We start from the raw sequence: 13,531 nt of genomic DNA, 5'->3' as shown, positions 1-13,531 counted from the left end.
AGACAGTCTTCATGCAACGCTTACTCTAGAAGGTTAAACACAGAACCCAGTGATTTGGCCATCTGACCACATCTGAGCTGACCCTGGGTATTTAAGCTCATCCACCTTCATTGCATCTACTCCTTTTATCTACATCTTACTGTGTTACACCCTCGGTTGTGCTTCTTATGGCTTTCATTCCTCTTCTCTCCAGAGCATACCTCCACCTCTCCAGGTTACTCCTTCTGCATACTCTCACTACAGATCATAATATCATCCGTAACTGTTACAGTCTATGGAGACTCCTACTTGATCTCAACTATCAGGCTGTTCATCACCATAGAAAACAAAAAGGGGCCCTGATGCATTCATGCTCCCTCCTTAAACCTCCATCTGTCACTCCTACTGCACACCTCACCACTGTGTCACTGCCCTCACAGTTCCTCTCTTTGCACCCTATCAAATGGTTTCTCTAGATTCACAAAGACACAGTTAAGGTCCGACTGACCTTTTCTATACTACTCCAAGAACACTCTCAAAGCCATAATTGCATCTTTAATGCTCTTTCTCAGCATTAGGATAAACTACTGCTCAATGATCATCACCTCTCTTAACAAAGCTTCATCAAGTCTTTTTCATATCTTCATGGTATGACTCTTCAGCTTTGTCCCTCTGTAGTTACTACAGCCCTGTTCTTTCCAGGTTTGTGTTAAATAACTTGGTCACAAGTTCCCCTGACCTCTCTCCTAGACATCTTCATACAACCACATACCACATCTCTCTCTCATATATTTCTTCATTCATCAGCTTCTCGAAGTACCCCTTCCATCTGTATACCTCTAACCTGCTGCACATCCTTTCACGCTTGCTCTCCCGGCCAAATCAACCAGTACTTTTCAGTCCTCTTCTCCTTCCTTGGTGTCCAGCCTCACATACAACTCATACACCTAGCCTTTCAGTACTCCTAGTACTCCTCTCTGTTATTACTATTCCACTTTAAATTTGCTACCCTCTTCCTTTGAATACTTTTCTGTACTTCCTCATTCCACCACTGATCATCAAATACATTCTTGGCAGTTTCCCTCCAATCTGCTCAGTCACTGTGCATCCACTATGGTAATGCTTGCTTTAGGATTAGGCTAGAACACAGCCATGTGCAAGAAACTATCTTGGTGTGCCATATGAAATTTTACATGTTTACATTTAATCTCTATCAGGTACAGAGCAAGGAAATTTGTCAGGTTTTTTGTAAGTATTTAACTTTCTCTGAAGGTATTATCATTTTGCACCACATGTTCTTAGTAAGCGTATGGCCTTTAGGGCCTTTTGGGGTCTTAGCAGATAATACATTTTTCTAATTGTTAATGGGCCAGCACAGGCACTCGATAGGACTCATTTCATAGGCATGAGAAGATTTCAGCTATATAGGAACGCTATCATTATCCAATCATTACCTTAGGTTCTTTATTGTCTACACAACAACAGTGCTGTCTGAATCCTACTTCTCCAACCCCTGGGGCTATTTTTGGACACGCCTGTCAATTATTTCTGCAAAGATAGAAACTGTACAGAGGTGATGAGGGAAAACATACACTAGAGATTGAAGAAAGTAAGAGGGTGGGGAGAACAGACACAACAAAAACTCTCCTCAGAGACTCTATGGTACAGCTGACTGCCAGTGTTATTTAGTTTATTGCTGATATGATATTTGATATTGTATTGCAATATCAAAGACATATTGTGTGAAAGCATATATCCAACCACCTTTAGAGCCAAATGTAAATCACTGCTTGGTCACATGACATGTGAAATACATTACTGAGAGGACTGGACAGAACTCGAGAGGCTGTATCGCTCTATCTTTCCTATTGTATTGCCTGTGTTGGGGAACACTGGGTACAATGGTGCTTCAGCATATCAGTAATCCTTGAACTGGAGCCCTAAGGCAGTGCATAAGGAATGACACTGGGGACAGGCTGTCCAGCATTCCAACATTTTCCTCCTGATATAATCAGAAATTTATTCAGAGACATGGCGGTGCCCTGTAGCAACAATAAAAAAAGGAGGGATCAAAACCATAGTTGTTCATAAATGACCAAAAAAAAAAAGAATGAATACAAAAAGATTGCATTGTGAGGAATTCCCATTTACGATACCTATAATTGTGGCTGTGTGGCTTTCTCATTCCTGAGTCTGTCACCGTGAATTACTTTATGTTAATCTTGCATTGCAGCCTTAAAAATGAATATCAGATATGTATGGCAGTTTTGTAGCAAATTCATTCTGACTACATAAATATACACCACAGCTCCAATGTAGATGTCCAAACGGTTTATGGTTAGTCCCATATATGATTGGACGGTGACATTATTTTAATATTTTAGCTTGCTACCAAAACAGATTACAGTTATTTGATGAATTTAAAGTGACAAGCATTTTTATATGCAGTTCATCTGTATCTGCATCTGAGTTTACCTTTTTCAGGGAATTATACAGTATTTGACTTTGGTTTTTATTATTCTAGTGTTTGAAATTTTGGAATTTCTGGATTCAAGTTTTGATCTCTTCATTATTCTAAATGTGAGTTTGGTTTATTGTGGCATTGTTAAGTCTGATTTCTTTCTTTACTTTTCAAGTGAGAAATGTCTAAATCCTGTGTTTTGGTTGATGACTTCATCGTTATCTTCAGAAGCTGGTAGTTCCTGTCTAGTTTTCATGGAGCTGTGTAAAGCTGATTATATGATATACTCTTCTGGTAACAGTTGCAAGTTCTTTGTATTTTCATTTGGAGTTTTCCTAATAATTCCCTTCTCTCTCTTATCTCTCTGTGTTCTCCCTCAGAGTTCCTTCATTCAGGTGTTTTCTTCTGTTGTAGTTTAGTTCCTCTTTTATCCTGATAGCCAGTTTTCTCGCTTGTCTTTTTTTGCACAGCCTCCCTTTTTCCTTTGTCATGGTACTCTCAGTAGCTTAACAGATGGCTTTCAAAAGCCACAGGCTGAAACTTGACAGTTTTTTCTCAATACCATGGCATATTAAATATATTATATACATATCTGGGATTGCTGAAGTTCTTATTAATAGCTGAGCTATGTTGCTCTCCTTCCTCTGTATCTCCTGGTATGTCCTTGTTCTTTAGATTATGTCTTTGTTTGGACTTTTGTGTTTTGTTTGTAACTTTGATCAGCCACAATAAAAGCCTTTTGTGTTGAATTCCGCCTGCAGTGCTCTGCATTCGGCTCCTCCACTCCTACGCACTGATCATGACACCCCTATTTTTCAGAGGCAATTCCCTAAAAGCTGTTTCATGAAGAGATGTGGGATATTTCTGTTGTATTTCTTCCGAAAGAACTCACAAGGGGCCTTCAAAGTAAGCAAAAGTGACCATCCTTAGTCTCCAAAACAAAATATAACACAAAAGATGTTGATTCTGATATATTTTGAAAAACTAAAATACGTTTTGTGCATTCAGAAACGAGAGGTGGATGGTGATGGTGGAACAAAAAACGATGTGGGCTTTATAGATAACTGCGTAACCTTCTGGGCGAAACCTGTACTTGTTAGGAGAGAGATGGCATCCATCCCACTTTGGATGGAGCAGCTCTCACTCTCTGCAGCTTCTCTCCTCCTGTTACCTCCTCATACCCTTAGAGACTCTGTCTGCTCCCTGACAAAAAACAAACCAAAATCAGCTAAAATAATTTAAACACAAAAAATCCCCCAAAAAGAACAATATTGTATCTACAACAAATAAAACTGTGAAATGTGGATTGTTAAACATTAGGTCTCTCTCCTCTAAGTTCTTGTTAGTTAATGAATTAATAATTACAGTAGGATGATTATGTTAGTTTAAATAACCCCTGAGTTACACTAATTGATGCTTTGCCTTGTCCACCCTAGCTGGAAAACTAAAAGAAAAACATTTTTATTTGTTGTTATCTATCGCCGACCTGGGCCTTTTTTTGTCTGAATTCTCAGACTTTTTACCTGATTTAGGGCTCAGCTTAGATAAAATAACTGTGTGTAATTTTAACATCCATGTAGATATCCTCAACACGGCATTTAATCTATTATTAGACTCAATTGGCTTCTTTGAACATGTAAAAGAACCCACCCACCACTTTAATCACATTCTAAATCTTTTTTTGACATATGGCATAGAAACTGAACATTTAAAAGTGCTTCCCGAAAACCCCTATTTGCTGTGTAATCAGTAATGGATTCATTTGCGGTGGTTAAATCACAATGACTTATAATACCATAATAAATCTCTGGCTGTCTTCCACAGCATGTCCTGTCTTTTGTCTTGTCTTCATCGCTCACCCACAACCAGTCGCAGCAGATGGCCGCCCCTCCCTGAGCCTGGTTCTGCTGAGGTATCTTCCTGTTAAAAGGGAGTTTTTCCTTCCCACTGTCACCAAAGCGCTTGCTTATAGGGGGATATATGATTGTTGGGGTTTTCTCTGTTTTCTTTGTATTATTGTAGGGCATTTACCTTATAATATAAAGTGCCTTCAGGCAACAGTTGCCTCAATGCAGTAAGAAAACAAACATGCCTTAGATTTTGACCTTGAAGACATGTTTGGGAGAAAACCCATTGGGCGATTAGTGTGTGTATGTTTGATTACTGTAGTTTTGTGAATTGTAGATGGATGTCTCGACAGAAGGCATGAACTTAATGGTCCTTCGGCTGAATGAGCTAAAAGCTAAAGGCAGAAAGATCCATAAACAAATACCAACGGAAGATTTAAAGGAAGAAACCTTTATACACAGTCGACTGGGACTCATGAGCCTTACATAGCTTCTTTGTGAGGCTCTCTCACACACACACACACACACACACACACACACACACACACACACACACACACACACACACACACACACACACACACACACACACACACACACACACAGCCTATGTCATAAGTCACAGCCCTTCTACAACAGCTTTGCTCAAGGGGCAAGTAAAATTCAAGTCCCTATAGATTGCAGAAGTCCATTAAGTTGTGTCACCAACTATTTCACAAGTCAGCTGCTGAATGAAGGTATTCACTGAAACTGACAGCCTCCTTATGGATTCTGCTGTTTTATAAAAGAAACAAGGAAATGTAACAAACTCTTGAGCAACAATCACAGTTTTAATTCTGCTTGTTGTGATTGTAGGGTTTGATAAACTAATGAATAAAATGTAAGTACTGCTGAGTGAATACTTCAGTTATGAAATATAATAACATTAATTGCATTATCTTTGCAAAAGCGCCAGCTGAGTTTAGTTTGCAGAGAAGCACAGAAGGCAAAAATCAAAGCTGACCACCAGAAGCCCTTTTTTACAGGTTTTAAATTTACATTTATTTTAAAGGTTTCCACAGTTTCTAACCAACTTTTGCCTTACAGCTTTGTTCTGTGGGCATATGATCAATAAAAATGCCTCATACACAAATTCACAGCTGGGTGACTTTGGTGTTAAGTTATGAAAACATAAAAAAAAATCACACAAAACCATAAATCAACCAATCAAAGCAAGCTAACAAAGCTGCATGTTAAATTAAGTTTTTTGTCATTGGAGTCTGGTGTTTTTAATGGACAGCTTTAGTCACTTAAGACAAAACACGGACTCTCATGAAGACTCAGTAAAAATTCTTGTTTTCTGTTGCAGTCAACAACAGTACATTTTGCCTGCATGCAAGAAAAAGCAGTGTAACGTTAGCAATATGCCCACCCCATCACATTCACCTCACCTCAGAAGAAAGGGACAATTGAGGGACGATGATCATGGTTATGTTTAACTGGGGTTTCATATTTTTACAGTTTTTATATTTTATGATATGGGACTTTTATCATTTTGGAAGTGTGCTTATTTGCTCTTAGATCTTAATTACTAAGAAAGAAACACTCGTCTCAATAATCAAACTCCTATAGAAATACAACTCAGTTTCATAATTTTGGTTTTTGCTGGTGTTATAAATTGCTCTCATCTGTTTCCCTTGATAAGGCTAAGATACACTAACTTCCCTGGCTCTTCTTTAAGATATTGATTTTGGATACTTTATGGTGTATGGATATCATTTTAACTCCCAGTTTACTGATGTAAAGCCAGTACAATCTGCAGTTAAATGTCAACTCCTCAGAATAAAATCAAGCATGAATAATCACCTTTACTAGCGCTGCTCAGATATATTTTAAGGAAAGGTTTAGTCTTCTGAGATGACATGACAACAAAAAAAGGTGAAAGCTGCATTTCCAGAGCATCGTGTATTCAGACTGCAACTGCAGCACTCAACACAAGTGATGAATTACCTTGAACAGCAACTATTTTTCATTCGGTTGCCTTAGTCAGACTTGGGGATTGCTAACAGCGGTAGAAATGCTTTAATATGTTGTTTCTGGCTCATCCCCTTGTTGTTCTTTTTTTTCTGAAATGATGCAATGCTCAACCATCTTTGGCCATCACGAAGACTGATGTTGAGCTTGAACAAAAGTATAAATGATGTCAGCTACTCATGAGAGTAAAGAGTGCATTTCACAGCCACAACAAAGGAATTATGCCATCCCCCTCTTGACCCAGACATGGTGATATGCATCCATTGACACTGTATTTTTACCCATGCACAACACACAAATCTTTATTTCAAATATTTATTTCCACTTGTCAGTTTGTCACACATAGATACCACGGTTTAGTGGCAAACCATGGCGCCCACAAATATTTAGTTTCCCAATGACTTGTAACACAGCGTGCCCTTTAAAGAAAAAGAAATATTCAAAAATGAGATCTGTAGCAGACGCACAGAGGCATCAAACTGACTCAAAGTTGTGTTTTAAATAACTAAACATGAATAACAACAATGAAAAGAATAACACACAGTAATAACAAGTAAATTCAGTCAGTGTTCATTACTAAAGAATAAGCTGGAGTGTTGTTTACGCTTCATTTTGATCTCATCTTCAGACGTGAACTCCCTTTTCCCACCTGTTCATTAGGACTGAGGCTATTCAAACAGTGGCACATAGCGAGTCAGTCCGGTACCTCTGTGTGTGCGTATATACTGAAAATATAAAATGAGATCATCACTCCAAACACTGTAGTTGTATTAGTTGTATAGATCTATTGCGGTAGCTATTATTTCAGTTTCACCCCATTCTTGCTCAGCAAAGGCCCCAGGGAGTGGCTTCAGGGCTGGGTTGCACATATCCACATGATTATACCTGGAAGCTGCAAAGTCCACATACTAGTCATTAGTTTTAATGGAACAACTCCTCTGCAGCAGAGCTTGGTGTTGGTTCCAGTAAACAACAGTACTCAAACTGCAGATCAGTCCTAGGAATAACAGAGAAGCTTTTGAATAATGACCAGTCAGTTATAAGTGTATTTGTATACACACAGTGAGCGGTGATATTCATGTGGCACTTCACACGGTATCTTAACTTCATTTATTCGAGATCTTTTGCAATTTATTGTTAAACATGCATTTCAAGTAGAGGAGCAGTGTAGCATGCATCACATTTCTATTGCAGCCATATAATCACAATAAATGTATTAAGAAAAACTATGTACAGCAAATAATAATAATAATAGCATTAGTAATTATAATAGATATTTATTTATAAAATTGCTAAAATGCAGATATTGGCATGGCCGCATCATACAGCAAGTAAATTATACCGTGTCTTTCAGACAATCAGTGAATCTAATCAGTGAATTGTTTTCCATTTTAACACTGCAATGAACACTGACTCGATATCTTTAAGATTTGCAGAAAACATCTATGATTAAAACATAAAGTACACATACAATAAATAGCAGTTTGCATGTGTGTGGTATACACAGATGGCTCCTTACATGACAAGCACAATGATGTCAGAGAACAATGTCATTTTTTTTCTCTCTCCATAAAACAGGTCATCGTTACAGACATTTCTTGTTTTACATTCAGTGATTTGGAGAACGGGACTCCACACGAAATTTAACATATAGATCCAAGACGCCTTTCAAGAAGACAAAGCCAGTTTTTTTGTTGGTTTTTTTCAGTCACTTAACTAACTTTAAATGAGCAGATCGCAGTTTCCCCATGTGGTGTATTTTCCTTAAGAGGATGAGGTATTTGCCACAGGATATGCTTTCATTCATCACTTCTCCTTCAGTCTGATCAGATAAGTGATGTTGCAGCTCAGCAGTGCAAGATCTTAATGAATGCCTTTCTGAACTCAACATTAAAGGTGGTGTATATGATGGGATTTACAGCACTATTCACATAGCCCAGCCAGGTGAAAGCGTTATACATCTCGGCAGGAACCTTGCATTTGGTGCAGTGGGTGTTCAAGATATGTGTGATGAAAAACGGCAGCCAGCATATAATGAATACACCTGAGGAAAGAAAAAAAAATTAGGTATTAGAATAAGACACAGAGAATGAGGAAATAAAGCCCAAATATGGGTGGCCCTACTGAGGAGTTGGATTCTAAAGTATCAGTACAATTTCTTTTTGTTGCATCACTGTCTGACTTGTTTTTCAAACTCTTTTTTTAGGTCCTACTGAAAAAATTGATTGAAATGAAAACAAAAACAAACGTAAAGACAGCCAAATACCTATGATAGAGCAGTGGAAAAAAAAAAGATATGTACATTGCAAAAATAACTTAAAACAAAAACGGATTTGTTAGCTTCCCCAGTGGTTTCGTGCTGTGAATGCCACACGCTTCTTTGCATGTTCAAAGATAACATTTGGTTCTAGAAATGCTTAATTTTCCAGTGTCACTTTAACTTTGATGTGCAGAATCACATAAAATGGCTTTTAATTGAGCTTGTATTCATTTTTATGACTTCTTTTAAAATCAAATGAATAATTTAAAAACTAATAATAATAATAAGGGGACTAACTTACCAAGGACGATGGCTAACATCTGGGTAGCCTTCTTTTCCTTTTGCTGGGAGATCTTTCTCTTGCTCATGGTTTTCACAGAAGTCTGAGTCTTGCCATTAGGTAAGGCCTGTGTCTGGAAGGCTTTGGCTACGATGGGTGCCGGATCGCCCAAGGTCTCCTTGGCAGGATCGCCGTTCTTTTCTGCTTTCTGGCCCTCCTTGTGGGGCGTGGGGGGTGTCGAGATGGGGCTAGCACTGGCCTTGTTGGGCATCAATAGCTGATGGCTTGTGGCTGGAGTGTCTCCAAGAGCACCTTGTATCTGCTGCTTCTGCTTCACACTGCTTCCACTGTTATTCAGCTCATCCAGCTCCAGATCTTCTCCCTCATTGACCACATCTTTGATGAATATCTGAATGAAGACAAATTTAGTAAAGGTTCATTTGGATAGGGGGTAATGAGTATAAAACTTTTCTTTATTTAACTTTGAAAAGTTAAATAAAGAATATCTGCTAGAATAAATGTAATTTATTCTAGCAGATGGGGAAAACTTCAAGGTGACATCTTTCGAAATCTCTGTAGGCAAAACCTTTTTTTTTTCCATCAATTAAACTTTTAGGGAAAAGCATAAAAACAAAAGAACAAAAATGAATACACACCACTTTCTTCTTGTTGACAGGAAAACTCCCATTAGTTTTAACAATCATGGTGCACAGCCTCACATCCTCTGGATGAGTGCACTTATCCTGAAATGAAAACAGCTGTGTCAGGCAAGGAGAGAGTACAATGTCAAAGCAGCTGACAAAAGGGCCGTCTAAGCATGGAGGAACAGTTCCCGCTTCCTACACGGTCAAATGAGGCTACACTGAGCACGGAAAGGCTGTTTAGCAGCACTCTGATCTGCAGCTTCTATACCCGCTGAAAATCCAATCCATCAATGTGACCATGTAATATATTGTTGTGTGAAATTATTTCACCAACCTTAATTTGATAATCAAGATAAGAAGTGAAAAATTATGCTCCGTTACTCCATAAAGATTATAGCTATCTGTCAATATGCTGCCATATATTGACCAAAACCACAGCGCGAAGCCATGCATAAACATGAGTAATGTACTGCACTGGATCGAGAGTGTTGCTTACTTTCTGTACAGACATCAATAAGTTGTGCTATGACAGGCAAATCAATACCCAGAAAAGCAAAAGGTCATTTGAGGGCCGTCACAATTAGTGTTGAATGTCACATTTTTACAGGGAAATGTGTCATTTAAGATTCAAATTTGTGTCCTGGATTAAACCTGATATTAAATATCTTATTTTCATGTAAGGTGTTAAAAACTAAAACAGCTGAAAAGCCTTTTTTTAACAGAGTCTTGCTCAATTCAGCCCCTTATCTTAATCCATTGTGTATTCAAAGAAAATCAATCGCAGTCTGTGTTTTTATTTTAATAATGTGTTGCTCTGTAATACAATGTCTGCTTGTAAAACCAACAAGAATAGCTGGACTGAAAAGATTGAATGCAGTTTTCTAAAGAAACAAACAAAATCAAACAGCAAATGATGTCTTTTATGATGTTTTTTAGTTTAATGTATTACTCTAAAATATTAAGACAGTACAGAAAGATAAAGGAGCTTTGGTAAAATAAATGTGCAAATTAAGCCATAAAAACACGAGCCAGCTATAGCAGCTCACCTTTAGTGAGGTGGCCATATCAGGGTCAGCAGCCTGAGAGACACGCTGCTTGGGTTTTGTGTTGACGCGTTTTCTGCGCTTCCTCAGGACCACATAAATTTGGACATAAACGAGCAGAGTGATGATGAAGGGTACATAAAAGGACACAATGGAAGAGTACACCACAAAGGCTGGATTGGCGATCACACAGAGAGACTCATCACGAGTAGCTGTGGAGATAAGCACAACGTGAATTAAGACTGCGTGTTCTCTTTCTCCCAAGACTTGCTGCTTTTGTGCATGTGTGTGTTTAATCTTATTTTACTTCCACTTTTAAAAGTCTGTTAAACCAGAAAAATCTGGAACCTTAGATTTGATTGAACCAATAATTGCTTTTTGATCGCAAGTAGATCCAAAAATGTCACCACTTCTACATTCCCCTCACTCTGAGGTTATTTACACAGCACTCTTTCTACCTCACCTCCACTCACATTGACTGTACTCCCACTTCTCACTGCCCATGTGGACTGCCTTATAGCTGTGGAGCTAAATGCAGAGATCATATCACCCCAGTTTTAGACTCTGCAATGGTTGTTTGTTAAGTTTAGATTTTAATAATTTACTAGATGAATTGCCCTCATTTTTAAAATTCCCTACAAACTAGTTTAGAAACTGAGGCGATGGTTCTCTGGGCTTGTATTTCCAGCTTTTTGGACAAACCAAAACCAAAAATTATAAAGAATTATAAAATGCAGCATTTCAAGTTAAACCTGTCCAACTGTCACACTGAAGGCTAGAGAAAGTAGTCTATTTAAGGAGGACTTCACCAATTTTACACATAGAATTATCTTTCCACTAACAAGGTTCAAGACAGATGCAGGAAGTCTTCAGAGAAATGTAGGATCCAGTGTTTTTAAAGCTCAGTTCACACTCTGGGCTAGAAGTCTGGCTATCTGCTGCTTCACTTTTCTCCATTTTTAAATGTCTTTTGAACTGCTTCACAGAAGTCAATTACTAAATTGCTAGGGACATCTTTTATTGAAGTGTTGAGTCACTGAACCCAGAGATTTGAATACACTGAACTGCAATTTAGATGGTTAGCAGTGATCTTGTTCACAGTTACATATACAGGCACACAAAGCTGTGTTAGCATTTAAATATAAGCTGAGCTGCTTATTTTGTTTTTTTGTAATTCCTTCTTTCATGCTTTCTATCAAATATGCCGACTCGATCTGCAGTCAGTGTTTATTTCTCAGGGTTTGAGTCTGAGCTGAACCAGCATTAAATGAAGAACTCAAAGGGATGAGTGGAGCTTCAAAGTGACAGGCCACTGGAGTTGGTCAACAACAAGGTGGCGCCTCGCAAAAAGCACTTAATCAAAACTGCTTTACTAGTAATCCTCCTTTAAGCCCCTGTTCCGTGGAATAACCAACCTAAAGGCCAAAGGCTCACTAAAAGTAGATACACATGGGTATGAAGGAGTTCTTTAATGGCGCAAATAGCTCCATAGAACATTTACAGTGCAGTATTGTAGCTGTAACTGGGTGCTGACACAGACGGTCTGCTTAAGTACAATGGCAAACGTCTGTTACCTCTGCTATCACTCTGTCTTGCACCATCACAAAAGCATTTCTGATTCACAGACTGAAGATCATGTGTGTATTGTTCTCTCTCTTACCTGTGTTATTTAGGCCAAACAACAGGGGACAGGATATGGCGAAAGATAGTACCCAAACCACAGAGATCATCACCGTGACCCGTCTCCTAGAACTGTAGCGGGTATTGTACAGCATTGGCATTGCAACTGCCGTGTAGCTGTAAGGGGTAAAGGAAACATAGTTGTCATAGTTATAATTGGTAAAAAACATGGCACATTTTTATAGTTATACATAGGGAGTAAGGCAGGTTTGAAATATTTATATACACACATATGCTTTTAATAAAATTTCATTTTATTGTATTTTTTTCATTAAATCATCACACCACTTCTATTTCCAGTTCTCTTTCTCCATCAGTTGAAATTTTTAGCTCAAAGAACAACAGAGAGCATGAAGCCAGAAAAGGGTGAAACAAGAAATGCTGCCTGTCATTTTTAATCAGATCCTTTTCCAAGATGAACTGGCCTGTGGAAACAGGTGCTGTAAGCTGCAGTGCCCATAACATGAGATATTAGTAGGAAGGCTGTTTTTACCCCAGTCTCTTGCAGGAAAGGCCTTATCATTTAACCCTGATACATTAGTTGACCTTATTAGTGAGCTTGGAGTAATCACCAGGAAATGCCCAGATTTCTCATTCATTGATTTTTTTGGGTTTTGAAGTGCTTTACTCAGAAAGTCAGCTTGGGAAAGCCTTTAATCGCATGACTGAGTGTCTTTGTGAAAGAAAATCAGTGGTTACTGACTACCAATCTAATGTTTACGATGATATTGGCAGAGATTTCTTCCAGTAAAAGTTTTTCCTCCTATGAGCAAGAAGCCAACTGCTTGCTCATAGGGGATTTTTGTAACATTACCTTACAATTATTTTTGGTGGCTGGTGGAAAACACAGGTTAGGAAGGTGGTTGCAAAGAAGTTGAAGTGTAATAAGTGTCAGACAGTTCAGTAACAGTTATTAGTATTTTTTTTTTTGGCATACATGACATGAATCATTCAAACAATAATAACCATTTTAAGTGTTTTTTCGTCCTATTTTTGAGCTGTTGATGGCATTCATCAGTGTAGTTAGCACAATTGCTTCAGAACATTGAGCACGGCAATATGACTCACTCAGTGAACATGTAATAATCACCACACCCTTGATTAATAGCTCACTTAGTATTAATCAAGCTCTTTGGCTATTTGTGCCAGTGGCAGCCTCGCAGAAACCCACGCAGCCTGCACACAAAAGACCTGTCACTTCAAGCTTGTCGTTGTACTTACACACAAAAATAGGACCAGTGTGCATCAGGTCAATAGTCTGAAAACTTGTGAGACACTATCAAGCTCTAGCAAAATATGTAGCCACTAAATAAGCACCTGCGCT

At 38.4% G+C, this 13,531-nt stretch overlaps 1 protein-coding gene across 1 annotated transcript in view; it reads right to left on the bottom strand.

The window, feature by feature from the left end:
* Positions 1 to 6,627: 6,627 nt before the first annotated feature.
* The window catches only part of drd2a (dopamine receptor D2a), a 46,957-nt gene continuing 40,053 nt past the window's right edge, over positions 6,628 to 13,531 (bottom strand). Inside the window, exons 4-8 of the mRNA XM_063492956.1 lie at positions 12,188 to 12,324; positions 10,531 to 10,739; positions 9,497 to 9,583; positions 8,862 to 9,249; positions 6,628 to 8,344 (exon numbers count right to left, since the gene is read on the bottom strand). Coding sequence (XP_063349026.1) covers positions 8,148 to 8,344; positions 8,862 to 9,249; positions 9,497 to 9,583; positions 10,531 to 10,739; positions 12,188 to 12,324 — 1,018 coding nt within the window. The 3' untranslated portion in view covers positions 6,628 to 8,147. The remainder of the gene's footprint in view (positions 8,345 to 8,861; positions 9,250 to 9,496; positions 9,584 to 10,530; positions 10,740 to 12,187; positions 12,325 to 13,531) is intronic.

This window comes from Pelmatolapia mariae, linkage group LG14 (genome assembly GCF_036321145.2).
Source record: "Pelmatolapia mariae isolate MD_Pm_ZW linkage group LG14, Pm_UMD_F_2, whole genome shotgun sequence".
In the NCBI taxonomy this organism is placed as follows: Eukaryota; Metazoa; Chordata; class Actinopteri; order Cichliformes; family Cichlidae; genus Pelmatolapia; species Pelmatolapia mariae.
Note: the sequence above shows the minus strand (reverse complement) of the source record. Positions and strands in the feature narration are given on the sequence as shown.